This window comes from Syngnathoides biaculeatus, chromosome 1 (genome assembly GCF_019802595.1).
Source record: "Syngnathoides biaculeatus isolate LvHL_M chromosome 1, ASM1980259v1, whole genome shotgun sequence".
NCBI lineage: Eukaryota > Metazoa > Chordata > Actinopteri > Syngnathiformes > Syngnathidae > Syngnathoides > Syngnathoides biaculeatus.
The window spans coordinates 11,860,321-11,887,999 of NC_084640.1; the positions used below are offsets into that span (position 1 = coordinate 11,860,321).

General features: G+C 44.4%; 4 protein-coding genes across 5 annotated transcripts in view; all 4 read left to right on the forward strand.

The window, feature by feature from the left end:
* fhod3a (formin homology 2 domain containing 3a) overlaps positions 1-14,083 on the forward strand; it is a 41,562-nt gene extending 27,479 nt beyond the window's left edge. The window contains exons 11-28 of the mRNA XM_061816477.1: positions 398-514; positions 653-1,069; positions 2,019-2,078; positions 2,299-2,433; positions 2,660-2,710; positions 4,487-4,707; positions 5,657-5,947; positions 6,016-6,722; positions 7,092-7,229; positions 7,972-8,130; positions 8,208-8,390; positions 9,046-9,165; positions 9,291-9,452; positions 9,562-9,752; positions 9,874-10,120; positions 11,737-11,938; positions 12,006-12,170; positions 12,720-14,083. Coding sequence (XP_061672461.1) covers positions 398-514; positions 653-1,069; positions 2,019-2,078; positions 2,299-2,433; positions 2,660-2,710; positions 4,487-4,707; positions 5,657-5,947; positions 6,016-6,722; positions 7,092-7,229; positions 7,972-8,130; positions 8,208-8,390; positions 9,046-9,165; positions 9,291-9,452; positions 9,562-9,752; positions 9,874-10,120; positions 11,737-11,938; positions 12,006-12,170; positions 12,720-12,802 — 3,649 coding nt within the window. The 3' untranslated portion in view covers positions 12,803-14,083. The remainder of the gene's footprint in view (positions 1-397; positions 515-652; positions 1,070-2,018; positions 2,079-2,298; positions 2,434-2,659; positions 2,711-4,486; positions 4,708-5,656; positions 5,948-6,015; positions 6,723-7,091; positions 7,230-7,971; positions 8,131-8,207; positions 8,391-9,045; positions 9,166-9,290; positions 9,453-9,561; positions 9,753-9,873; positions 10,121-11,736; positions 11,939-12,005; positions 12,171-12,719) is intronic.
* Positions 14,084-14,777: 694 nt separating this feature from the next.
* LOC133499034 (glutathione S-transferase A-like) lies at positions 14,778-18,165 on the forward strand. Its single transcript, XM_061816510.1, has 6 exons — positions 14,778-15,121; positions 15,601-15,666; positions 15,747-15,852; positions 16,031-16,149; positions 16,244-16,326; positions 17,913-18,165. Exons 1-6 carry the CDS (start codon positions 14,954-14,956, stop codon positions 18,043-18,045), a joined length of 675 nt encoding a protein of 224 aa, XP_061672494.1. The 5' UTR covers positions 14,778-14,953; the 3' UTR covers positions 18,046-18,165.
* A 1,582-nt stretch (positions 18,166-19,747) lies between these two features.
* Positions 19,748-24,056, forward strand: LOC133499040 (glutathione S-transferase A-like). Its single transcript, XM_061816523.1, has 6 exons — positions 19,748-20,064; positions 20,153-20,218; positions 21,021-21,126; positions 22,976-23,094; positions 23,640-23,725; positions 23,805-24,056. The coding sequence occupies exons 1-6, from the start codon at positions 19,906-19,908 to the stop codon at positions 23,926-23,928; spliced, it is 660 nt and encodes a 219-aa protein (XP_061672507.1). The 5' UTR covers positions 19,748-19,905; the 3' UTR covers positions 23,929-24,056.
* Positions 24,057-24,189: 133 nt separating this feature from the next.
* Positions 24,190-27,016, forward strand: LOC133499025 (coagulation factor XI-like). 2 transcript variants are annotated; one of them, XM_061816490.1, is made up of 9 exons: positions 24,190-24,400; positions 24,479-24,635; positions 24,870-24,979; positions 25,084-25,246; positions 25,410-25,528; positions 25,610-25,742; positions 25,824-25,930; positions 26,582-26,741; positions 26,812-27,016. In XM_061816490.1, exons 1-9 carry the CDS (start codon positions 24,214-24,216, stop codon positions 26,912-26,914), a joined length of 1,239 nt encoding a protein of 412 aa, XP_061672474.1. In that variant the 5' UTR covers positions 24,190-24,213; the 3' UTR covers positions 26,915-27,016. The 2 variants fall into 2 exon arrangements, with proteins under 2 accessions (XP_061672474.1, XP_061672482.1); XM_061816498.1 differs by lacking the exon at positions 26,812-27,016 and having other exon boundaries at positions 26,553-26,729.
* Positions 27,017-27,679: the final 663 nt, after the last annotated feature.

Sequence of the window (27,679 nt, forward strand, 5' to 3'; positions counted from 1 at the left end):
GGATCCTGTAATTAACATAGATTGATGCTATGCTGTTATTAATATTTGCTGATTGCCAAACATTTTGAACGCGCTTGATTACATTGCCTCTTTGCATCAAAATGCTTCTGGATTATTGGAATTTCACCTCTCGACCCCACCCACCCCCAAAACTCCAATCCCCGTGTGTGATGTCATCATCTAAATTGCTTGCGGCCACTAGATGGCATAGTTGCATGAGATGTGAGACGAAGATTTGCTAATCTGCATGATTGTATCACGCCCAATTCATTTCTCAATCCTATTTTGCTTTGAATAATATCTTTGTCCTCCGAAACGTGCCGTCCATTCTCCTGTCATCCGCCTGTGCATGTAATCATACTTCTGATCTTACCCCTCCCCCTCCCTGCTTCCATAGAGATGAGGAATGTGAGGATGCGGTCATAAAGGACTATGACGAAGATGAGCCCGCACTGACTGAGTCTGATTCAGATGAAAACCGTGATGCTTTTTTGTCTAGTCAGAGTAGTTCCAGGTACAATGGGACAAACTGTGCTGTCTTTTCTTCTTAAACAAAACTCAGGAGCTCTTCAGAACTGTTAGAATACGTTGGTTTTCCATTGCTTTTTGTTTCATTTTGTTTATCTGTCATTTTCCAATGCTCTCTTCCTAGTTCGGTTAGGCACCTTCCATCCATCATTCAGCGGACGATCCAATCTATCACCATCACATCTAAACCTGCACATGAGCGAGACCCAGGGAATTGGAAAGAATCACCTCCTGCCAACGCCCCGAGCTCCCCCTTGACGCCCATGTCCCCTCCTCCCGTGACCCCTCCTCCGATGCCCTCCCCACTCAGCCCCCCCTCGCTTTTGGCCGCCCTGTTGGCCAGGAAGAGGGTCACCAGCACCGTTCCGGCGACGAAGGAGGTCGGCCCGCCGTTGCGTGGCACTTCGTACCCCTCCCCCGAGCACCCTCCCTACAAGCCCCACTCGCCCTTCCTCCTCTTCTCCTACGACCTGGATGAAGAGACCTCACCCCAATCTCCATCCAAAACCTGTGTGCAGTCAGACAATACGACACCTCCAAGGTCAGAGGGACACCCAGGCTTCAATTTTCCTCTCAGCTTTATCTCAAGCTCTTCTTCTTCACTATCTCCACTTTGAGAACGTCTTCTTTGAGTGTTCGGTCTTGTCACTGCTCTTAAAATCACTTTTCCTTAATCCTGCCACTGAAAGACTTTCACACTCGTTAGAATGACTCACTTTGGTCCTTCGCACATGATTCCCTGTTCTTTATTCCTCACAAACCTTTTTCACTCTTCATCTATGGAGCTCCATGGACCTCCTCCTCACTTATTAACATTTTCATTTGCATACAGTTGACCTTCTTTCCACTTTCTCAGTATTGTTTTCAGTTATCGTTCCCTCGTGCTTTTCCCTTCCACTTCCCCCTCTGCACTGGAATCCACTCTTTCAGCAGTTCAGTTATAAGTGGTCATGCATTTGTGTATCTGATATGACAACAAACCCAAAGAGAAAACTAATTTTGCAGTCGCCCGATAGAATCAAAGTCAAGTGAACCCTCACATTTTTGCTTTTCAGCATTATTAGGGAAATCTATCCTCCGTTATTTACTGAAGAACTCCAAAATGTTTTTTTTGTGCACAGGCCAAAGCAACAACAATATTATTTTTGTGACATCTTAATGCCAAAGAAGTATTGAAGTGAGTTGAGCTACAAAGTTCTTCCACCAACTTCCTTGACACCAATTACAACTTCCAGCTTAGCCAGGGCTTTGGTGCCATCATGTGGCATCTTAGTGCCTGACTTATAAAGCACAAAAACATAAATGAGGGACTTTTTCAGGAAATTGTTGGGTCCCCCCCCCAAAAAAAAAAAAAGTCAATAGGTGGATTTGTGAAAAGCTTTCGTGCCATCTGGATTTTCTTAGCAAACAAGGTGTCCTTCTGCCTCTATTTTTTTAATTTTTATTTTGTCAACCTGCCATCGTGTTTTCTGTCCCTTTTCCTCTCCAAGGAACGGAGGTCTCACGTCCTACTCGACTCAAAGCAGCCCCTCTACGCCCACCAGTCCCAGGTGAGGTCGCCTGACCCGCAACTCCCCAGATGTCATCGTCATATTCAAGTTTTGTCTGTACGGTCCTGTGTGGACTAACTCGTGTCTGACTTTGAGGTGTCTCGCCAACAAATGTATTTTCCAAGGTTACCGTAGTCGAAGAATGCACGGTGACTGATGTCTCAATAAAATGAAACAATTGAACAAAAAGATAACCCCCATCATTTTGTTCTCCCCTCAGGCCTCCTCTGGGGGGGCTCCTCTCCTCCTCGTACCGGCAACACCAAGAGTCTCTGGCAGCCGAACGGGAGCGGCGGCGCGTGGAGAGAGAGGAGCGGCTGCAAAGGATCGAACGAGAGGAAAGGAACAAACATAGGTGTGGTCCACTTGTTTTTTTTTTTTTTTAATTGGCATTGCTTTCATGTACAGGAAAAGCCGCTTACATCTTCTGCCAAATCATGCAACAACTCATGTGCATCAGTAATACACTTACTTATTTTGACCCCCAAAAGAAAATCCCCCCATGCGCTTGGATGACATCACATTTCATCGCTACTTGAACATTTTAAACACACTTGGACCTCTTTTTGTGTGTGCCACAGCCGAGGCTATGTGGATAAAATGGAAGAGGCCAGAATGGCGCGGGAAGAGAGGTAAGCACATGTGCACTAAATAAAAAGAACACACTTGTGAAAATACCCCATGAGTGGCACGTTTCGTGTGGAGGTTTTGCAAACGGGCAAATTAATTCTTCATTTTCAGTTAATTTTTGACTACTTTTTTTTACCTTTTGCTCTTGTAAGCACCAGAGAAAATGTATGGAATGCAGTTGAAGTATGTATTCGATCCTTCAGATCCTGTATATATGTATTGTACTAGTGTGTTGTATGTCCTTACGGGTAGGACAGCTCAGGGTGCACTAGTACAATGTCTGTCTTTTTAGTAATGTTTTCCACTACCATACAAGTGTGATTTTGGCAGGAATGTAAAACAGTAGTGGAGGTAGCAGTGAATTGAGCCCGACTAGTAAGTCGGAGTCGTTCTACAACTGCAGCCGAGACATTCTGTACATGTACACTGTACACTAGTACATGGACCTAACGCTGGACATCAAGGATTTTTGATTCAATGCTCAAATGGCCGTCTGCGTACACATATTCCACACTGCTGCATTTTTTTGCTTCAGCGAGTTGACCTCACCTAAACACACGCGGGAAGATTTTAGGAGCCTATAATGATGTTTACGTATAGGAATAATTAGGAGAAAGGTAGCCGAGACGAGATCGGGTTTGACCATTTGGAGCACAGCTGTTGCTGCGAAAATTGGAAAGCCATCATCACAAGATCGACCGACTATTTCAGATCCTCGACTCCTTCCTGTTTATTTTCTCTTTCTATGTGTAACTTTCAGGAAGTTTACAGTTCCTTTCTGTGGGGTCACTCCCAAGACACGCTCACATCATTCTCAGCAGCAGCTGATTGATTTGGATGAACGCAAGAGCTTAGAATTTAGTGGGAAATCGTTAATTTTTTTTCTTTACTCTCACTGTATTCTCCTGTTAATGCAGAGTTATGCATTGTTAGGCCCATATAATTTTTAATGAGTTACCCAAAACAACAGATGACCTCATAAGTGAACCCGTTTCGTACATATTACTGGGCATGCGTGTGAATCTTACCCATTAGTCGTGAGAACTAGCTCCAGCACGCTAACAAGCGGAACCAAGATGTCACTAGTACGTTTGCATACTGATGCAAATATTTCGCACTTCCTCCTCACCAATGGCGTCACTGACAAAGCGTGTGTGTGTGTGTGTGTGTGCGTGTGTGTGTGTGTGTGTGTGTGTGTGTGTGTGTGTGTGTGTGGTGTGTGTGTGTGTGTGTGTGTGTGTGTGTGTGTGCGCATGCTTGGTCTTTCCCTCATGGAAATATTTTACATACAGTGCTTCAAGTTGACAAAAGGAAACCTTATTCTATGCACCCAGTCAAAAGGTTCTTTGGGGGATTCGTGTGTGTATCTCAGGGCCCTGCAGACAGTCTCTCCTGGTCCATTCACCGCAATACACAGTTGGCCACACTTCTTCCTTCACTCCACACCAAGCTAATACACACACAAAGCTGTATCCAGTTCCATTGGACCTCTGAAGTGGTCTGATGCTAATGAACTTGGAACAGGAGAGACACATATTCATGGGAAAGAGAGGAGGGGCTAGTGGAGTGAGCGAAGAGAGGGAGAGGGCCCGCTCTGCAGTCTCTATCTCCAGTTGGCAGGTTGGATGTTGTGGCAAGGGGAGAAAGACGATAAAACGTAAAGAGCTTTTTTATTTCTGCTAAATCAGTAGGCAAATACAAGTGTTATACGTGTTGTTTTCTTCTTCTGTTCACAATGTTATGAATTGAAAGAGAACTCGTGACAACCTCTCTCTCAGGTATAAGAACGTGGAGCGGCAGGCAGCCGAGGAGTACGAAAAGGAGCGCATCCCCCGTGGAGCCAGGACTCGCCCCGACCTCGACCTGACCTTCGAACCCTCCGAGACGTGGCCGTCGTCGACGCGCAGCAGCACCCCTTCCTCTTTCGCGTCCCAGGAAGACGCCGAGGCCGACAACGAGGCAGAGCCTGCCGCCAGCCCTTACGGACCCTCTGAAGCCGGTAAGACTCAGTCGCAATTCTATGACAATGAGCCCCCATTATTTGCATGGGGTAGGCCTTGCTAATTAACACCCACAAAATATTTAGAACTGTTAATATTAAAGTGTGCATTGTTGGAGATTTGTCATTGGTTTGTCACACCACACTCAAGACATAAAAAAAAAATCAAACAAATTCATCACAGGAACATGAATTATATCACACTGCAAGAAGTGTTGTCTTTTCCAATTAAATATGATCTGGGAAATTGACGGGAAATTGCAAATCGAGCTAGTAATGGGGCTAAAATCATGTAGTCTGCTCTAACCATTAGTCAAGCTGTATCATTTTTACATACTTCTTTGACACCAATTCCTATTTAGACCTTGCCGGCCTCTTGTTCACGAGTAGGTGAATTTTTTTTCAATCAAGAATCGCAAACTGAAGTTACGTGCGAGCCAAAGCAAAAGCAAGGGTGGTGTGCTCGAAAGAAGAACAAGAAGATAAAGAGAGGGGATGTAGGTGAAAGGGCCAATTGACCTTTTTAATAGTACCTTATTTTTGGGTGAACACACAGCCGTGAGGTGCTGCAAAGTAGCTCAGTTGGGCGAGGCAATGAGGCCTCTAGGCGTTGTGTTATTCCAACACCCCCCCCCCCCCCTCGGCATCACTACACGGACTGTACGAGTTGTGTTTCGATGCAAACAGGAACTCGATTCTTCATTTCCTGTTCCTAATCCGGGTGCTGCCACAACCTAGCTTTGTGTCCCCGGTATGTGGTTTCGCAATAGCCAAGTGTTGTTGTTGTTGTTGTTGTTTCTTTTTTTTTGGTGGGGGGGCAGGGGGGGCAAATGTGCTTATGCGTCGTCCAGACAGAGGTCCCCTTGAACACTGCAAAAACAGTATTCCACTTAGTTTCTGTGACATATTGATATGTGCGTTGTGGGAAATAATTATTTCTTTGTGACAGTGGAGGCCGATGACTTCAGGGCCAGCGTAGAAGCTGAAGAGAAAGAAGCAGAGGAAGAGCAAGAGGAGGAGGTGAAAAAGGAGGAAGCGGACGTAGAAAGCGAGGAAGAAGGTGAGGAGCCGCATCCTCGAGGGACGAAGGAGCACGAGGAGGCGGAGGAGGACAGCGGCATCCTGAGCGACAAGGAGCGGCAGAATGAGGAGGTGAACGAGAAGGACAACTGCTCGGCCTCTAGCATCTCTTCAGCCAGCAGCACCCTGGAGAGAGAGGAGCGAGGGAACAGCGAGAATGGTGGGTGCGCATTTAGGCCCCTTGATGATTTCATACAATTCCTGGCCTTTCACCTCCTTTTCTTTCAGACCTCAAAGAACAAGATGTAAATAAACAGTGCAGCAAACTTCTCAACAGCAAGCTCTTCATGCTGGACATGTTGTACTCGCAAAACAAGAAGCCTTGTGAGGAAGAGGAGGATGCAGAGAAGGAGAAAGAGGAAGGAGAGGAGGAGAACAAAGAGGAGACGCACAAGCTCGCCGATGGACAGCCGAGCGATGAACAGATTGACGACAAGCGGGAGGACAAATCCGAGCAGCGGGGGAGCATACGGCAGTTCGCCGAGCGCTTCGGGGACTTGATCAAGGACAGTGTCTGCTCCCACCCTCACCTGGATAGCGAATCCGGTGATCTGACGCCGCTTGCCCCTCCCAAAAAGGAGTCCGACACAATCTGGGACCAACTCCTGGCCAGCCCCCGAGAGCTGCGCATCGGCGACGTCAACTTCACCGACCTGACAGACGACGACGACGTGGACATCCTGGACGCCGTTCTGATTGGCACGTGCAGTGACCTCCCGCCCCCTCCGCCTCCGCCGCTTCCCCCGTCCTCCTTCCCCTCCTTCCCTCCGCCCCCGCCCGTGATCGGCACCTGCCCGCCGCCTCCTCCCTTGTCCGGGATGATGCTTCCTCCTCCTCCTCCCCCTTCGCTCAGCTCCCTGATGGTACTGGCCCCTCCTCCTGAGCCTCATCTCTTCAACAAGAAGAAGAAGACAATTAGGTTATTCTGGAATGAGGTGAGACAAACAAACACGAGCTGGGCATGATTCTTTAAAAAACACGAATGTTCTGATTTTGGTACACTATTTGCCATGCCCATACAAAGTCAGCTATTTTTTTTCCAACATATTTTCCCATGGCATCCTTGTGGACTAGTGTAATGTTTCCCAGCCTTTATTTGTGCCAAAGCACATATTTTACTTTAGAAATATCCCATTTTTTTGGTGTGGTTGTTTTTTTTTTTTTTTCATTATTTTTATTGAGTCCATTGGTGGGAGCCACATTTTGTTTTAGAGCCACTGGAAATAAAATACAAGAAAATTATCCCCGTATGAGCCTACTGCATCCTTGACTGCTGCATAAGTGCATCGTCGCTGTGTGTTCAGGTGCATCCAGAGTTGCCAAGCAGGGACTACAAGAGGAACGGAGACTCCGTCTGGTCCAAACTGGATTCGGTGAAATTAGACACAGCCAAACTGGAACATCTGTTTGAGTCCAAGTCAAAAGAAATCCCCGTGACTAAGGTAAGTCTCAAAGTCGTGCAGTGGCTTTTTGCCTGTCTGTGTTCTTCCAATATATTTAAGGTGAAGAAAGGTCATGTGTGTTCTGACTCAATTTTTGAGGGTCCAATAAAGCCTCAAAACAAGACAAGCTGAGATGCGGGCTCATGCGGTTTGAATTTATTGAGCTTCCAAAGACGTACCGCCGAAGTCTACGCAAACTCTTAACTAAACAATGACCATCTACAGTTTACAATAGTCTCAGTCCTCAGACCGCAATGTCAAGAACCACCATGTCTTCAACTACAATTTCCTCAAGCTAATGTGTCACATTTAGACAGTCTTGGTGCAATCTAAAAAAAAAATCAGAAGCACAGGATGGAACCACACCTCGAGGTACTAAAGTTGTTTGATTTAGTGTGTTGTTTGATATGTAACAATTCATGTATTCTGCAAGATTTTAGCTAAATTGGCTCCACTGGGTGTCAAAATAATATAAACCCCTCAGTATGATGCAGTTCGCCACCATTGCAAACTGTTACCACATTGTTAAATTAATCATTCTTGTACCTCATCTCATCCCTGCATTGCACCTAACGATCTAAACTTATAGCCCCCCACAGCTGCAGACAATCTAACCAGCGTGATTATCCCTCGAATCTTTACAAGTCCATAAAGCGGACCACACTGTCGGAGAAAACAGGGCCTCCGTGGGAGACCAGAGAGACCCGCCATTGACCCCCTCGATGTGTTTTGCGTCTCTTAGAAAACGGCGGCAGACGGCAAGCGTCAAGAGATCATCGTACTGGACTCCAAAAGGAGCAACGCCATCAACATCGGTCTGACCGTTCTGCCTCCCCCACGCACCATCAAAACGGCCATCCTCAACTTTGACGAATACGCGCTCAACAAGGAGGGCATTGAGGTACGAACACGAGGATTCAAGGGACGGGACACCCGCTTCGAATGCTGATTTAATCTCTCATTATGCTAATCAAACAGAAAATCCTCTCGATGATCCCCACGGAGGAGGAGAAGCAGAAGATCCAGGAGGCTCAACTGGCTAATCCCGACACCCCGCTGGGCTCGGCCGAGCAGTTCCTGCTCACTTTGTCCTCCATCAGCGAGCTGTCTGCCCGACTTCAGCTGTGGGCCTTTAAGATGGACTACGAGGCAACTGAAAAGGTCTGCGGATGAGAATCTGTTAAGTTTACCAAGGTCCAGAAAGCAATTATCGGCTTTTGATGTGGAATTTGACTTCCACCTTGTAAAGCAGCTTTGTGATTACCTTGAACGGAGTGAGACACCCTTCAGAATCTCATCAAAAATCTTCCCAGAAGAGTGAGGAGGGAGCATCAACTCTGCATATTCTTATCATATTTTTATAACCCTCTTCAATACTTTTCTGAATATATTGAAATTAGGAAGGACCGCAAACAAAGCATTCACATTTGCGTAAAAACTGACAATGGGATACAAATGTACACTTTAAAGGTTCGGAAAAATGTGCGCGACATCTGTGTTGCGCCAACATCCGCAAAACATCAACGCAGTTACCTCACCCAGATTATTAGCTGCACCTCGTCTTCCTCCGGCGCATCACATTTGACTCATACGGAGTTCAAAGTCGAAATCGTAAGAATTCCAACCCGCGTTCCACGTCGTCTTGTAAAATGTTGCGCTTCGCACAGGATGCAGTCCTCTTTTATGTTTCCTTAAAGGACAACTGACCTCAATCCAGTGATTTGCCGTTGGGGGGGGGGGGTCTAAGACATTTTAGTTCATGAACATTAAATTTTACAAGTTTGTATGTGGGTTTTTTTTTTCCCCCCACCCACAGGAAGTAGCCGAGCCACTGCAGGATCTAAAAGAAGGTATGGAACAACTGGAGAAGAACAAGACTCTGCGCTACATCCTCTCCACGCTGCTCGCTATCGGAAACTTCCTCAATGGAACCAACGTGAGTCGGGATCCCCACCGCGTCACTCTCTACTGATTTTTTTCAAAGATGCATTTTGGAATCCTACATTTTGCGTATTATTCCAGCTTTCTCACAATGAAGTGCTGTTCTTTTCGTACGTCCAGGCTAAAGGTTTCGAACTGACGTACCTGCAGAAGGTACCAGAAGTGAAGGACACAGTCCATAAACAGTCCTTGCTGCACCACGCCTGCTCCGTGGTGGTGGAGAACTTCCCCCAAAGCACGGACCTCTACTCGGAAATCGGAGCCATAACGCGTTCCGCAAAGGTCAGCTTGAGATAGTCACTAATCCAAAACATGGCAACTCACATTTGTTCAAATGTGTTAACGTGGCAGTTCTCAAAGTGTGACGCGTGGCTCTGTGTTTCGACCCCAGGTGGACTTCGACCTGCTGCAGGAGAACTTGGGTCAGATGGAGCGCCGCTGCAAAGCGTCGTGGGACCACCTGAAGGTGATTGCCAAGCACGAGATGAAACCGCAGCTCAAGCAGAAGATGTCGGACTTCCTCAAAGACTGCGCGGAGCGGATCATCATCCTCAAGATCGTCCACCGCAGGATCATCAATAGGTGGCGCTCCTCAAAATAATATTTTTGTTTAGCGTTTATTATCATTCTACACACATCTAACAAAAATAAGGAGGATAGAAAATGGAAACATATGAACGACGCACCCTCCTCTTTCGAGCAGGTTCCACTCGTTCCTGTTGTTTCTGGGGCATCCGGTGTACAGCGCGAGGGACGTCAGCGTGCACAGGTTCAGCAAGATCCTCAGCGAGTTCGCTCTGGAGTACCGGACCACACGGGACCGCGTCCTGCAGCAGAAACAGAAGCGCGCCGACCACCGCGAGCGCAACAAGACCCGAGGGAAGATGATCGTGGATGTCGACGCCGCAGTGAGTTGTCAAGCCAGCGTGACCTCTCCGCCGCACACTCAGGTTCTGTTTCCTGCTTTTCTTCCTCCCTTTGCCCTCTTTGTGTTGTTCTTTGACTTTCCCTCTTTCTTTACTCTGTAGTCTGATGATGAAGAGGAGAACGAGGTACAAAAAATGCGTGCCTGTCTCCCACGTGTGCCTTAACGCGTGTGCATGACAACCCTTTGTGTAACTTTCAATTTGCACATTTTCCATCAAAATTGATTGAACTGAAAATATAGCACAATTTAGTCATGGTTGTCAGGTTTTAGTTAACTTTAATTTTCTATAGCCCTTATCCTCATAAGGGTCATTGGAGGAGTGACTAACGCCCTAAACTGGTTGCCAGCCAATTACAGAGCACATAGATACAAACATATTTGCACCAAATGATAATTTAGTCTTTGATGAACCTAACCTGCATGTTTTTGGAATGTGGGAGGAAGTTCAACGAGGTAAACATTGGGAAAATATTCAAACTCCATTCATTTTGCAACCCATTCGCATTTTTGTATATGTTTTATTTAAAAGCCAAACAAAATTAAAATGGCAGTCGATTGCAGTTCAGGGTGTGCCACACCACCTCCCAAAAAATGTCAGCAGGGATCGGCCTCAGCTCACTCGTGAGTAGCCATCCTGTCACGTTCCATTTTTTTTTCATTTTTCATTTTCCCCATGCAATGAGCAGTGTCGAGTCTTTCAGCCAAATATGATGTCTTAGCTTTTAAAATTAGTCAATGTAGCTTTTCCGCTCTCATATCTTAACAGATACAGTACAATATTCCTCCATCCATTTTCTCAGTCGCTTATGCTCACGAGTGTCACGTTGAGCGCTGGAGCCTATCCCAGCTGTCAACGGGCAGGAGGCGGGGTACACCCTGAACTGGTTGCTAGCCAATTGCAGGGCACACGGAGACAGACAAACAGTCGCACTCACAATCACACCTAGTGGCAATTTCGAGTGACCAATTAATGTTGCATGTTTTTGGGATGTTGGAGTAAACCGGATTGCCCGGAGGAAACCCATGCAAGGCACGGGGAGAACATGCAAACTCCACACTGGTGGGGCCGGGATCGAACCCGGGTCCTCAGAACTGTGAGGCCAACGCTTTACCAGCTGAGTCACCACAAATTGTTCCTTTTCTGAGGGGAGGGGTGGCAAAAAGCAGTTGCTCTGAGCTGTGTCTCTGTCCTGCCCAGTTGAAGTTTATTATAAAACTGGCATAAATCAAAAGATAATGAAAGCTTTTAAATGCTAAATGCTAATGCAATATCGGCTATAGCTTAATGCTAAAATATAATGCAAAACACCATAGATGGGCTAATGGAAATTAGTATAGATGTGAGGATGATTATAAACATGAACCCTACTGCTACTTACACGCACAGAGCAGTAACACATACAAAGAGAACATTCAACAATACACACAGAAACATATTTTCTCTCTGCAGTGGTGGAACAACGACCTCCGCTGCTTATTATTCTTGCTCTTATTTATCCAGTTGAGCTTTTGTTGAAATACACTGAAGCAACTTGAACACATCGAGAAGCAAACATACAACCAGGGCCTAGCTGGTATGTGGAAAAGAATGTAGCACTAGATAGAAACCTGACTTTTCTGTTCCGTCTTTGTGTTCAGATTGGGAGATATGGGTCAAGCAGCGCCCCTAGTGGCTGCCAGGAGAGCGAGCAGCCCCAAGGTCTGGGCCACACGGAGGATGCCGCGGAACACGAGCACATGAAAGCTGTTTTAAGAACAAGCCTGAGCGGCGGCGGCGACAAGGACGTCAGCGCTGTACCGGGTCTGAGGACCCGCACTCGATCGCGACCGGGACGGGGAGGTGAGACCGGTGGAGAGCGTCGGGTTGAATTTGATCCGACATTTAACACGAAAACGTGCGTTGTCAGGCGCCAACGTGCGGGCGCGGACCCCTGCTGTGGAAGACGCTCTGGTGTGCGGGGACGACGCCGCGGATGAGATCATGGAGCGCATCGTGAGGTCCGCCACTCAGGCTCCAGGAAGTAGACCGCAACCACGGGAGAGGAGGAGGTCAAGGGCCAACCGGAAATCATGTAAGAACCGTGCGCAGTGGAACATAATTGCGTACTATTTGACAACTGTGTGCTACTAGTACTACTGATGATAAAATTGGTGTAGTTCACAATAAAGCTTCATTATTATTGCGGAGATTGCAACTAGTTCAGGTTTTGCCTCACTAGTAACAGAGTGTCCCTAAACTTTTGCTTCTAAAAATATCACTAATAAGGGTGGCAGTTGTTATTCTACTAGTGCACCCAAGTCACTGAAATATATTACAGATGTGGAAGGCAATAGTGGAAAAAAAGTCCCTAGTGTTATTATTCTTATTTTTATTTATTTGGTCAACTAGCGTACAGAAATTTCATACAGTAATGGAAGAATAGGAAGACTGTCACTCTATAAAAAAAAAAGTAAAATGTCACTAGCATGACTTTCATTCAACTAGTGCACCTAAATGTCTTGTAGTCATCAAAGACAGTCGTGGAAAAACTTCACCCGTAGGTAAATTGTTGTTCCACGAGTACGCTGAATTGTCTTACTGAGTGCACTCGTAAAATATTGAATTTTTTTTCTTCTTTCAGTGAGGCGGACCCTCAAGAGCGGTTTGACCCCGGAGGAGGCCTTGGCGTTGGGTTTCACCGATTCCGGCGAGCCGCAGGTGTAATCGACAACTGCTTGTTCCCGGTGGCCGTCGGAAACGTGGCCGTCGCCAGCCACCCGGCCGGCCGCCTTTGCCGCGCGCTCTTCTAATTGCACCAAGCAGAAGCTTCGGGTTTCTGCCAGCTGCTAACCTTGCCGGACGTGTCTGAGTAATGAAGTCAGTGTTTTTGTTGTTGTTGTTGTTGTTGTTTTGGGGTTTTTGCTTGTTTTCAACGCTGCACAAAGACAATGCTCCAGAGGGAAAAGAGGAGGAAAACCGACGCTGCTGTCGGCATTATTTGGAAGAAGCGTTCTTGAAAGACGTCACCGTCCCTCCTATTTAAGCTGTGAACTTGTAACGACCCAAAGATAAACTTATCGCTTCTGTTAAGTTCCAAAAGTACCTTAAGCCACCCCAGACGAGAAAAGCGGAAATGATCACTTCCTGCAGGTACAAACGTTCGCCTGCGGCGAGTGTTTATTATGAAAAGTTATCAATTGGTTGTGTCCCTCCATCCATCCATCCATTTTCTGAGCCGCTTATCCTCACAAGGGTCGCGAAAGTGCTGGAGCCTATCCCAGCTGTCATCAGGCAGGAAGCAGGGTACATCCTGAACTGGTTGCCAGGCAATCGCTGTGTGTGCCTTTCTAATCCCCCCCACCCCCCCACCCCAAAAAAAGAAAAAAGGGATGATGCTGTATCGCTTTACTCCCCCGCTTCGGTTTTCTGTTCAGTTCCTCAGTGTTGCAGACAGTTAACGTTTCTGTTTGGGCGAAAATGTTCTCAGTATTTATTTGAACGATCTCACACCCTTTTTGTAAGCTTTTTGCACCTTACTCAAGTCACTCTCGCAGCAAAAAGGGAGTCGTCATTTTTGAGGAACAGTTTGTAAAGTGTAAAAAGATGAGATTTTTTTTTTTTTTTTTTTACATTTCTTAATGTATTTGAAGGACATGCAGCAGAGATTGCATACGACGCGTACCGCACACGCCATCGTCAGCTGCGTGACACGCTACATCGGTGTTAGTGGTGTGCATGTGCAGTGCGCTTCGAGTTATTTTATATCTATAGAAAGTTGTATTATAGTCGGAGCAAAAGAAAAAGAAAAGAGGCTCAACTGTAAAATATGATAGCAAAAAGCAAATGTGGTCATAAAGAGGGAAGTATTATTTTTATGGTGTTATTCCTTGCTACCTATTTTTCAAGGTGTTTTTTTGTTTGTTTGTTTAAACTTTATGAAGGTGAAGGAAATGAAGGCTCTTCACCACCTGGGAAACATCAGCACATGCAAGACCATCAAAGTCCAAACTGTCTCACTTGAAATGCTGTTTGTATGTGTTCTACAAAAAATAAAAGCAAAATAATAATAATAATAATTAAAAAAAAACACTGTGAGAAAAAAAAAGCTTTGGAATGTGATTCCATTTCATTGTGTGTCAATTTCTTGCACTTCTTTACATCTGCAAACCGTAAAAAAAGGTTTTTTTTAAAAAACAATAATATGGATCCAATTTTGTGGTCAGTTATAAAATATTAAAGGGTGAAATGGGACACCTTGGAGGCACCCATAATTTTATTTAGTTTTCATAGTTAAATGTCTTTAGCAAAGGAACAAAAAGGCTGACTTCACTCATGAGCCATGAATCATTTTCAGATTGTATCTTTTTAAATTTAGTTTAGAGACTTTAAAACTTTTATTACTCAAGTAATATTCTACTACTTCTACTACTACTTCTAAGATAATTGTAGTTTTGCCCGAGTATCACTTTTAGGTGCTTTATGCAGCCAAATGCACAGAAACATTGAACAATTGGTCATTTTGAATTCCTCCTAATAGAAACAAATTTATAATTATAGATTTCTTTTTCTACATAAGCCCATACTGTATTTATTATGAAAACAAATTTTCGAATGTTGTAATCTCAATGCCATTACTTGCCACTAGATGGCAGACACGCACCTGAAATCTATTTTCCAACACACCAAGAAAAGAAGACGAATCCTAATCGTACTGATTTAACAGTTTGGACCGCCAGGGGTCAGAAGCATCGTTAGGGGCGTCGTACTGGCAAATAATTAATAGTTAATCGTTGAACAATAATTTATCGAGATCATTTCTATTGATTGGCGTTCTAGGTGACTTTCCTGCTAGTTGGAACGTAAGTTTTGTCAGCTATGGCCGAGAACATGACTCTGTTTTGGGGCTCCGGCTCTGCTCCGTGCTGGAGGGTGATGATAGCCCTGGAGGAGAAGAACCTCCGCGGGTACAATCAAAAGCTGCTCTCCTTCGAAAAGATGGAACACAAGTCACCAGAAGTTTTAGCCATGAACCCGAGAGGACAGGTAAGAAACGTGAATGCGATGAAATTGAATCGCTGTGATTGGAGAAAGAAGCTCACGGCCAGAGTCCGTTGCGAAATTAAAAAAACTGGACATTAATGCCCCAAAATACAATTTGTGAACGCAATTTTTGGCATCGTATCAAATCAGGAAAGGTGCTGTTGTTATTCGGCTTTGTATTTAGCTCGTTAATTAATTCCTTTCATCCATATTATGAACTTTTTAGCTTTTACTTCCGGTATGGTAAAATCAAGGCGAATCAGGCCTCTCCACTTTGGAATTTGAACTTTTCATCCTTCAGTTTTACAATTCAAATATTTCACAACTTAACGTTAGAAGAATACTTGGCTCATATTAAAAGTAAATTTGAAGGATCATCAGCGACATGAAAAGCTTATTTAGGCTCCATTGTTATCTGTGCAAGTTGTCTGACTTCATTATGATATATATATATATATATATATACACCCCCCCTCTTTCAGCTTCCTTCTTTCAAACATGGAGACAACGTTTTAAATGAGTCCTACGCAGCCTGTTTTTACCTGGAGGTAAGTCAGTAAAGGCCATCTTTAATGAAGCGTCAACATGTTGTTTTTTTTTAAGGTGTCTTGTTGACATGTTTCATCAGAGCCAGTTCAAGAGCCAGGGGACCAAGCTGATCCCAGATGGCCCTGCCGAGCAAGCCCTCACCTACCAGCGCATGTTTGAGGGCCTCGCCTTGTACGACAAATTAGGTAAGACGTTAAATAAGAGCGCTGTCTGCGTCCTCATTTGTCGTTGTTAACTGCTTTTCAATCTCTCACGTATAAACCAGACGGGTAATTGTTTTTTGCGAACTTCACAATGATGACATGACAGTCGGTAAGATATCCCATGGGGTTAATTAGTGTCCTCGCCTGACCTTGTTTGTAGTTGCCGTTGTCTACTACGACTACGTTGTCCCCGAAGGTGAGAGGTGTGACTCTGCCTTGAAGAGGAACCGCCAAGCCCTGACCAATGAACTCAAGCTGTGGGAGGGTTACCTGCGCAAGGTGAGGACGGCGGAAGCGACAAGTTCTGCGCTCAAGCGGACTACTTCATTCGATTTCCTCTCTGATATGTATTTCATCTCGCCCCTCTTTGCAGAAGGGATCCCACCTGGCCGGTGCCTCCTTCTCATTGGCCGATGTGATCGTATTCCCGACCGTTGCTAATCTTTTCCGATTTGGGTAAGTCGGGTGGCTGAGATGTGACAAGCACTCACTCGACATTTTACTCTGTACACCAACTTAATATGATAACTTCCAATACGAGACATATATAAGAAATGTTACCTTTGTAAAAGCTAATATTTTTTTTTAACATTTGGGCACCACACATAACTTTCTTTAACAACTACCTGCTGCACGGCCTCCAATGACGTCCACACACTCTTCTTCCTTGTTTACCTTGCACCGCCCCTCCTCCACTCTTAAAGGGGTACACTCATAATTACAAATGTTACCGTCCTTACGCAACCTATCGATGTGGTTTATAATGACAGCATGGTTATGCGCTGCCCACCACCGGAATTTTTTTCACATAACGACATGCCTCTGTCGGTATGGATTGTTGGCGAGCGCACATAAATGGGGGCAAATGAAAAAATATTCAACCGGCAGACAAGCTGATTATGAAAACTCGAAATGCACTTCTTGTCACATACCACACACTGCAGCGTGTGAATATTGCTGTACTGACAATGTTTGGTGATACCTATGCATATGAAAAGTCTTTCTCACATTAAAAAAAAAAAACCATTAAAACCAATCAACGTTCACAAATAACGGATGGAAGTCTCAAAAGCTACATGAAGTTTAATTTTATGACGTATGAAACAGACGACAAAGGCATCAGCAAAGAAGTCGCATTAATGGTAAAAAGTACTTTTGTCATCATTGGTTAGCAACAATATAATATTATTTAAATGAATTTAGAGACTTGTTGTACTCTTTAAGTCTTGGTCTTATATAAAATGCACAAATACACTTGTATTTAGTTTTAAAAATATTGTATGTCTCTTTTGGAATTACATTTTAAAATATTTGCAGTTTATGGCTCTCTCAACCAAAAAGGTTCCCGACCACTGGTATAAAATATCCATTCATCTTGATTTTTTTTTTTTAAACTGTTCATTTTCCAGTTTATTTTTACACAGAACATTCTCAGTACTCTACCACAATTTGTTAAACTGAAAGAATTTGACATGAACTTGCTCTTTTGCGGGCTCCACTTGGGACTTGTCCAGGTTGAACGTCTCTCGCTCTCTCCCTCTCTGTAACAATAATCAAAATAATAATCTACACCTCTTTTGTTGGTATAATCAACATAAGGTCCTCCAGACCCTTGTAATTCTTTACTTGGTCCACGTTATAAGCGCTTGTCGAGAACAAGAGAAAGTTGACGTGGTCTGGATAGGTTATCGACGCCCACATTTGTGTGCTCCATTTGTGTTTCTCCGAGGCATATGGGTCCATATTGTCAATAAAAGCACACTTCTTGTCGTAACGGTTTCTTGAAACAACATCTAATGAGCACCGATAACTTTCCGAAGTCTTTTTAGCCATCGTGCGTCACTTTTAATAGTCATGCGAACATTTGTGTAACTCCGAAAGTATTAGAGTGAACAGCGCGCCAGTAGGGTGAACCCATCCAACTTGCCCGCGTCCCCCGGATGTAGGCATGTGGGTCCAAAACAGCCTATATTAGGAGCAAAAATGTGACTGTTAGTATTGAAATGATTTATTGTTTGCTTCGATTTTTGATTTATTTTAAGGTTGGCGGCGGAGCGCTACCCAAACGTGGCTGCGTACTACGATCTGCTGAAGGATCGTCCCAGCATCAAAGCCAGCTGGCCTCCGCACTGGCTGGAGAACCCCAAGGGGCAAGACACGCTCAAAGACATCTGACATTTACGCCACCGTCATCTACAACCAGTTATAAGTTTAAAAAAAAACAAAAAAACAACAACAACAACTGCACTATTATGAAGTAGGATAAAATCCCATCAGATAAATGACTTGAAATGATTTGTCTTCCCGTTTTTATTATTATGCGCATGTCACCTTTCGCATAGGCTGAACAAAAGCGGATGACCTTTTTTTGCCACGCCTCAGCTGTCCCCCAACAGGTTTTCCTTGCATAAATGTAACCGTCGTTTGCGGCGCCAGCCCGACGGTTTTGATTATTATCGAGTTTGCGGACACGCACGGCGGAATATTTGCTCTCAAACGTTCGCGTGCATGTTTGTTTGTGCTGCCCGTGTTTAACAAAGTGTTTGAATCGGATTGGCTTTTGTCAGCCTTCACTCACCAGAATTGCAGTCAAACGTAACCACAGGGCCGTTGCATAATGAACGAGCAATGGAGCATGATCAGCCTGAGTCAACAGATAATAGATCAGGTTTACTTGTGGCAAGGTTGATGGGGGGGGGGGGGGACATAAAAGTGCCGTGAAACAAAAGGTATCACGTGGTAAGTTCATGCCTGATAAAATTGCCTATTGCAGGGTGTGGATTTTTATAGATGCCTGCAAGGACACAATAAGTTCATTGTGTGCAAAAGAAATTTTACGAAACCCTTAAAAAAATAAGACGGCGCAGCTGGTAAAGCGTTGGCCTCACAGTTCTGAGGACCCGGGTTCGATCCCGGCCCCGCCTGTGTGGAGTTTGTATCTTCTCCCCTGTGCCTGTGTGGGGTTTCTTCCTCCCACATCCCAAAAATATGCAACTTTAATCCTCTAAATCGCCCCTAGGTGTGATTTTTCACGCGGCCGTTTGCCTCTATGTGCCATGCGACCGGCTGGCGACCAGTTCAGGGTGTACCCCGCCTCCTGCCCGTTGACAGCTGGGATAGGCTCCAGCGCTCCCCGCAACTCTCGTGAGGATAAGCGGCAAAGAAAATGGATGAATGAGGGGAAAATACATTTCGGAGGTATTTTAGGGATTCCTGATTTTGGTTTCACTTTTTTTTTTTTAGCAGAGCCATTTATATTATTGTAAATATGCCAAATTTATCTTTGTGAATGTCTTAAGTTGTAAATCACCCTATGAGGTAGATAACGTACTGTACAGTATTTATAGGACATGTTGACTCAGAAAATGGATGGATGGATTAAAAACATAACGCCGCATGTTCAACATGCGCGTCTCTTTTTATTGAGGTTCAATTGAGGATTTGTGTTTTTAGATTTGCATGGATTCTATTTTGTGCACACAATCGCTTGACACCTGCAGAGCGTCCGGGGGGGGGGGGGGGCGGAAGTGCCAAGTCATCATGATGTTAGAGGAACACACAGCGTGCAGCACTCATACATATGGCATAAAAATAATAATGATACGCATTTGTGGCGATGGGAGTGGTGCAAAGTTGTTCATGGTGAAAACAGACAGAAATTCCCATTAGAGTTAAAAAAAGATAAAATAAAAAAAAAAGTGAGACAGGGCAGTTGATGATTTACTCAAATGTTCACATCCTGGTTACAAGGTAACATTTTTATTTCATATTTTATATAAAATATATATTTTATTTAAGTTGTAGTAAGCTAAAATGACTTTTTTTTTTTTTTTTTTTAAACTTGGCTGGCATTTCTGTTGTTCAAAACGTATTTGTCTCGTTGAGTCGGAGGGGGCGTGACTCCAAAGCCAAAGTGCGCCTGTGGCACTTGTCGATTGTTATATAAACCGGCGTGCCACAAGCCAAGTGCATCAGTCTCCCTCCTCAGGTGGACGCGCGCACGACGCCTTCGCGGCTGCTGACTGACAACTCGCCATGGAAATTGTTTTGTATTGGGGGGAGGGCTCGCCTCCGTGCTGGAGGGTCTTGATCGCCCTGCAGGAGAAGCAGTGCGTCTACAGCGACAAACTTCTCTCCTTCGATAAGATGGAGCACAAGTCGCCCGCGGTGCTCGCCATCAACCCCAGAGGACAAGTGAGTTGGCCGAGTGTCGAATCCGTCAGCCGTCTGCGTGCCTTTTCGTCAGCGGACTAACTGAGTTCGTCTCTTTTGCTTGCATAAGCTTCCGACCTTCAAGCATGGGAACCGAATCGTAAACGAGTCCACTGGTGCCTGCTTGTACCTGGAGGTAAGGCAAAAATGTATTGTGTACTTTTGTATACCCGCTAGTGCACGGGTGTCAAACTCAAGGCCCCGGGGGCCAGATGCGGCCCGCCGCGTGATTTTATGTGGCCCGCGAAGCCAAATCTATAGTGTCAATTTCCACGATTCTTGTAAAAATCTGTACCAAAATTTCAAATGGTCATGTATCATAAATAATGTTGAGATATTACAAGCATTTCTTTGTTCCCAAACATGAATAGTTGGGGGAAAAAACACATTACACTTGATTTCTGATTCCAAAACTAGTTCATAAATGGTGTAAATATGATTACACGATTTAATATTTTTGTTTCACAGTCATAACAACCCTCTGAGGTAAACCAGAACTACAATGTGGCCCGCGAGAAAAATGAGTTTGACACCCCTGCTGTAGTGCAATAGAATGTAATAGAGTAGTCTTCATTATTACTTTACACGCACAAGTGGTAAAAGTATTAGTAGAGTTACTTGGCGGTATTTAAAAAAAAAATGTCATAATAGAAATACTGAGTTTAAGCATAAATGTATATAAATAAATGTTCTGAAATGTGCTACCTGCACCAAAAAAAAAAAAATCCTTTAAATTAACTTAATTTGAACATGTCGTCGTTTGCAAAAGCAGGTGAAGGAAACCTTTTATTCAGTGTCAGTGCAAAAAAAAATTTTTTAATGCTATACTAAATGCATTGTGAGCATTTAGCAAAATGGCAGAGAAAATCCCTCCTCACACCTACACTATATATACTGTATAACTATTATTATTTTTTCTCTCTTTTCACGTATAACAGAATGAGTTCAAGGGTCAGGGAACCCAGTTGATCCCGACCTCCCATGACGATCAGGCCATGATGTTCCAGCGCATTTTCGAGGCCAACGTGCTCGCCCAGAAGCTCGGTATGCAAAGAATCAAAGCTTTCCATCTTTTCTTTGTTTCTTCTTCATCATCATCATCACATGTTCTTTCTTCCCCCCCATCCTCAAGAGGGAAGCTCATTACTAACAGGCCACCCTGAGAGATTTGAGCTGTTCAAACACATCCTGCGCTCGTGGCGAGCCTTTAACAGGGCGCCAGTGGTGAATAAAAACGTCCCAAACGTAATCCAACAAAAGATCACGTGAGGAGTGGCGAGCCAAATCATAAGATCAGGTTTTTGGTTTTGACTCCGGGAACATTGCCCAAGTTTGATGTTATCACAACTGACTGATTTCATACAGGTTTCGCCAATAAAAAATAAAAATAAAAAAACAACATAAAAAGCAAGTATCTTTCGAATCGTATATAAAGAACAATATAACAAATATTCTCAGTGTGTTAACTTTTGGTTGTGATACTTTCTATTGGAATCATGAACTTTTGTTTAGTTTTAAAAGATTCCTTCAATCAAGCATAATATTGCAGTGTACAATAATAGTGACCCGACTCACGGATATCTCGATTTGTGAACAAAAATTGGAGGTAGGGGCCAGCGCGCCGCGGGAGTGAACGCCACTCGCTTCCCAGCGAGCTGCAGCGAGGCCGACAGTCCATGGTTTCAATCTCAAACGAGTCTTCAAACTGTTTGTTGCCTCTCCTAGATGACGAATGCTGTCAAACTGGACACAAAACAAACAGAATTACACGTTGTGTGCATCGTTTCGCCTCAAATAACTTTGTTTTTAGCGTCATGCAAACAAGCACCAACCCTTTAAGCAATGGATATTTGTACACAAACACTGTAGCAACACAGACAGACGTTATTCTAATACTCAATCATACGGTATATAGTCTATTCTTTGCAGAAAAATTATTATTACTGCAGCTTACTGACGACTTTATCCAAGCTCAACCCCCGTGCCAAACTCTAGGCCCGGGGGCCAGATCTGGCCCGCCGGATGATTTTTATGTGGCCCGTGAAGCCAAATCTACAGTGTCAATTTCCATAATTCTTGTAAAAATCGGGAACAAAATTTCAAATTGTCATGTATCATAAATGGTAAAGCATTGTTGTGTTTCCAAACATGAATAGTTGGGGGGAAAAAAAACATTACCCTTGATTTCTGATTCCAAAAGTCGTTCATCAATTGATGAAATGTATTTTCCCCTCATTCATCCATTTTCTTTGCCGGTTATCCTCACGAGGGTTACGGGGGAGTGCTGGGGCCTATCCCAGCTGTCAACAGCCAGGAGGCGGGGTACACCCTGAACTGGTCGCCAGCCAATCGCAGGGCACAGAGAGGCAAACGGCCGCGGGCACAATCACACCTCGGGACAATTTAGAGGATTAATGTTGCAAATTTTTGGGATGTGGGAGGAAGAAAACCCACGCTGGCATGGGGAGAACATGCAAACTCCGCACAGGCGGAGCCGGGGTCGAACCCGGGTTCTCCGAACTGTGAGACCAACACTTTACCAGCTGCTCCGCCGTGATTTGACATCTCATTGTGGGGAAAAAAAAATACAGTTTCAGGGTTTGTTAAAGAAAAGTAAACACGATAGCTAATAGTGAGCTGCGCATATAATAAACATCGTTATGATTAGTATTAGTACCTTGAATAGGAAAAAAAAAACCCACAAGTATTTATTTTTCCAGATATACAACAGGTTGTTGTTTTTTTTCCCCCAAGGTGTCACCATCCATGTTTGTGCATGTGTATGTCTGTGTATGCCACAGTAGCAACAACAGTATTAATATTGAGCACAGAAAATGAGTACTGTCCACTCGTGTGTGTGTTTTGGGCTGAATGACTCGTTGTCGTTTTGCAGTCCAAGTCTTGTATTACGATTGGAGGGTACCACAAGACGAGAGGCACGACTCGGCAAAGGCGAGGAACGCAAGTGATCTGCGCGAGGAGCTCAAACTGTGGGAAGGATACATGGAGAAGGTAAAAGATCGTCGCAAAAATACATTCCTGGGATGCAGTTCGTGCGAGGGCAAGTTTTGTTTTGCAAAACAACATGCTTTGACGTCGCGCAGCGGCCATTTTTGTCAACGGTAGGTCAGGTTCGGTGGCATTCACTCTTCAGTGCACGCGATGAAATTGGACACCAATGTCAACAGAGAAACAGGTTGCGTTTTATCCGGGTGTGTGGAAGTGCACTAATAAAACCGACACTAAAAAAAATCATCAAATCAATGTGCACATTTCCTCAAGTAGTGGCCTGTACTATGTTAGATGCTGTGCCTCAATTAATAACGTGGTACACCCCCCAAAAAAGTATGCTTCACCTTCATTTTTTTTGTTTTTGAGTGAACTCTTAAATTAGTGCTGTAAATGAAATAAGGTATTTGAATGAAAACAGCGCCCTCTGATGGAATCCCGCAGATAAAGCACGTTATCTGCAGGGTACGCCTGTAAATTCAATTTTTAGTCCCGCGTCAGATTTCATTTGCATAATCTGGCTGTCGCGTTTCTTTGGTGTTTGACAGGCTTCAGGAGGTTTCATGGCAGGGAAGAGTTTTTCCATGGCTGATGTGATCGTCTATCCGTACGTCGCCTTTTCCTTCTACCACGGGTAAGCGTGCTCAAGGTTGTACCGTATTCGGAGCGATTCGTGAGTAAAAAAATTTTAAAAAATGAACTTTATTTTCCAGGCTGTCTCCCACCCGCTTCCCGAAACTGGCTCAGTATCACGATATGCTGAAGGATCGTCCCAGCATCAAAAAAACCTGGCCTTCTATCTGGGAACAGAACACAGACAAGCTGAAAGACATCTGAGATGCGTGCTTGTCATTTCGATGCAGTCGTGCTCTCATATTCACGTGAGCACTCTCTTGCATTGCTCGTCAATGTCATCTTGCAGCTTTTGTGCGATGAAAGTCAATAAAAACTCACTTCCAAGTGCATGTTGTTGTAAGTTGTAAATGAACCTAACGTGGATGTTTTCAAAACGTGGGAGGAAACCGGAGTGCCCGGGCGAAACATGCAAACTTCAAACCGATGAGGCCTGATTTGGACCCGCGTCCTCTGAACCACCGATGTTGTTTTAATTGATTTTTCTTCATGTCTGCAAACATTACGCAACTGTGTGTTAGGCAAAAAAAAAAAAAAAAAAGAAAGAAAATGCGAGATATAAATCAGAAAACAGCCAAGCAGAGCGTTCAATTGCACTGTGGACTCGCCGAGAAAATGGAAGCGCATTTCATCCTCATAACCATCATTTCTGTTATTACCCTCTCCTTAAGCCAAGGTAAAACCATTTTTATTCATTTTCGCCTATCAGTGTAGTTTATCTACAATATAGACTATTTTCTTTCTTTTCATGTAGAGTGTCAACGTGAATTTTTGGAGAATGTAGATTTTCCGGGGACTGACATCAAATTTGAGTACTCTCCCGACGCTCATCACTGTCAGCATTTGTGCACACAGCATCCGGCTTGTCTCTTCTTTACATTTATACGTGCTGACTGGACCCGCGATGACAGGTGAAAATACAAATTTGAAAGGAAATATTTTCTGGAGAACCTAAACACTAAATTAAATATGTATATTGGGCTTTTGGGTGAACTTTTAGGATGAACTCAAAATGCACTAGATTAATTTCTGGTGAACTTAATTCCACCTTCTCTGAAATCTTCCTTCAATCTGAACAGAAACTCGATATCCATAACTTTTAGCGAGTGTATATTTCGTAATTATTTCCTGGTTTCTGTCTCCAGGCATTTCTACTGTTACCTGAAGACTCTGCCTTCTGGACAGCCCAGAGTTCAGACCCCTCTCCTTGGTGTCACGTCCGGGTATTCTCTCAAACCTTGCGGGCCTGACCCACGTAGGACCACACCCCCCACCCCGCCACCATTTCACACAAAAAGTGTCCAATTTGAAAAATATGCTAACTATTTTGTAAAACTGCCCTTTTACTCGATGTACAAGAGCCTTGTCTGTCTCACGTGTACCACAACGTGGACTTTCCGGGGGCGGACTATCGGAGCTTATTCACGGTCGACCACGAGGAGTGTCAGAGAGTGTGCACAGAAGACCCTTTCTGCCAGTTTTTTACGTTTGTGAATGACGTCTTCACGCCTGAAAAGATCAGGTAAGACTGGAGCGGACGTGGAGCTGAAGTCAGTAGAACGAAGGATTTTATTTGTTTGTTATTCCAAACTTCAGTTAAATCCTGGCTCCACGTTACGTGAAATCTAGATACTTAGCTAAATGTACTCGCAATGTCTTTTTAAATACACCTGACTTTTGTTTAGGTATAAATGCCACCTGAAATTCAGCTGGCCGGTACCGCGGACCTTAAAGGTAAACAGGAAGGCTGGCGTGGTCTCCGGTTTCTCGCACGCCACGAAACTCACTCAGTACTCCGACACAGGTCAGAAAAATAAAAAAAAGCCGAGATCACGCTGTGTTGAACTTGCACGTTCTTGACTTGTATCACATGATCTTGTCTCAGCATGTTCCTCGAAGCTTTTCCCGAGCACCGACATCCCGGGAAGCAACATAGAGTCGCAACCTGCCGGCAGGCCGGAGCATTGCCTGGCGTTGTGCTCCGCCCATCCACGCTGCACCTACTTCTCTTTCGAGAGGTAGTTCCATCTCAAACGTATTCTTATTCCCTCTCATTGAGGACATAAAAACGATGGCCTTTATTCTCTATATTTGTGCAGCAAAACCCTCACCTGTCGCCTGAAGGGCAATCCCAACGAACTCGTGATGAAGGCCCAAGACGGTGTAACTTCTGGGATTGCAACACACTTCTGTCAACAAGATACCAGTGAGTGGTACAAACAATTGAAAAAAAAAAAAACCCCGAAAAGCTCTCAAAATGCAGAATGCAAAGTGAGGTAAGTATTGTAATTTCCGGCCTACAGAGCGCACCTGATTATAAGCCTCGCCCAGTACATTTGTAAAGGAAATACCATTTTGTACACAGAAAGAGTTATCAAAATACCTTAGCTTAGCTTAACATAGTAACAACATGGTAGTGCAGCGCTAACAGGACCAGTTAAAAAAAAAAAAAACATACTGGTAAAAGTCACTTCCTAGGCACATATATTCCACCGGTCTCACTCTTAAATTTTCTGCTTGAGTGCCCCCTTGCGGCCGTTAGAAAAAAAACGCACAAATTAGCCACATCACTGCATAAGCCGCAGGGTTGAAAACGTGTGAAAAAAAATCGCGGTTTATAGGCCGGAAATTACGGTAGGCAGGCGCGACTTGGGTTGTAACTCTGCTAAAGCTAAAGTTGCAGGTAGACGAGTTCAGTGATGTAGTAGCGGATACGTTTTGCAAGTACATAGATAAGGAGAGCCACCTGCTGTATCGATTATTATTTCATTAATATGTAAGTCTGCTGCATTTGTGTTTATTTCACTTCAATTTGTGTTGAAATTCAGACGGTCGACATGTTGTCCTGTACCAACAGACTGGGCAAAGATAGCGCTCGACGGGGTCGATTTCCAAGGTTCGGACATTCGCTTTGAGTTAATGGACGACGCGGCCACGTGCGAGAAGACGTGCACGATTGACGAAAATTGTCAGTTCTACACTTACGTCGATCAGAACTTCGAGGAGTCAGATTACTGGTAAAGTACACGAGGCCTTTCGAGCGCGTGTCTGTATGACATTGATACGAGAACCTTTTCCTCCCGACAGGCGTCGCTGCTATCTCAAGCGCGTCGTCACGCTGCCAGCTCCTCCCAAAGTTACCAAACTGGCCAACGTGGTGTCCGGGTTCACTAAGAGGGACTGCGTTTAGAGGACCGTCTTCCTGACTGGTCTTCTGGTCAAATGCAGCTAAGCAACAGACGCAAGAGCGATAACTAAACGTTTAAATATTAAACTGCATCTTGTTTGGATTTGTTTTTCCTCCCTTTTATTTGAAGTACAGTACCAGGTTTCAGGATTTGAATCTCAGCTCGTGATCTCACACTACTCTCACTACTTTCCACGTTTAAAAAGCATTACTTTTTAGTTCATTAAAGATTTGAAGTTGCCCTTAGCTGAGATTGTGAATACGGATCCTCGTTTGTCGATTTGCAGTTCAGGGTGTGCCCCACCACCTCCCAAAAAATGTCAGCAGGGATCGGCCTCAGCTCACTCGTGAGTAGCCATCCTGTCACATTCCATTTTTTTTTTCATTTTTCATTTTCCCCATGCAATGAGCAGTGTCGAGTCTTTCTGCCAAATATGATGTCTTAGCTTTTAAAATTAATGTCAATGTAGCTTTTCCGCTCTCATATCTTAACAGATACAGTACAATATTCCGCCATCCATTTTCTCAGCCGCTTATGCTCACAATGGTCACGGGGAGTGGTGGAGCCAATCCCAGCTGTCAACGGGCAGGAGCCGGGGTACACCCTGAACTGGTCGCCAGCCGATCGCAGGGGCACATAGAGACAAACAGCCACACTCACAATCGCACCTAGGGGCAATTTAGAGGATTAATATCAATTAATGTCACATAGTTTTGGGATGCGGGAGGAAGAAAACCCAATATTGTCAGTTTTTAAAGTGTTAATTG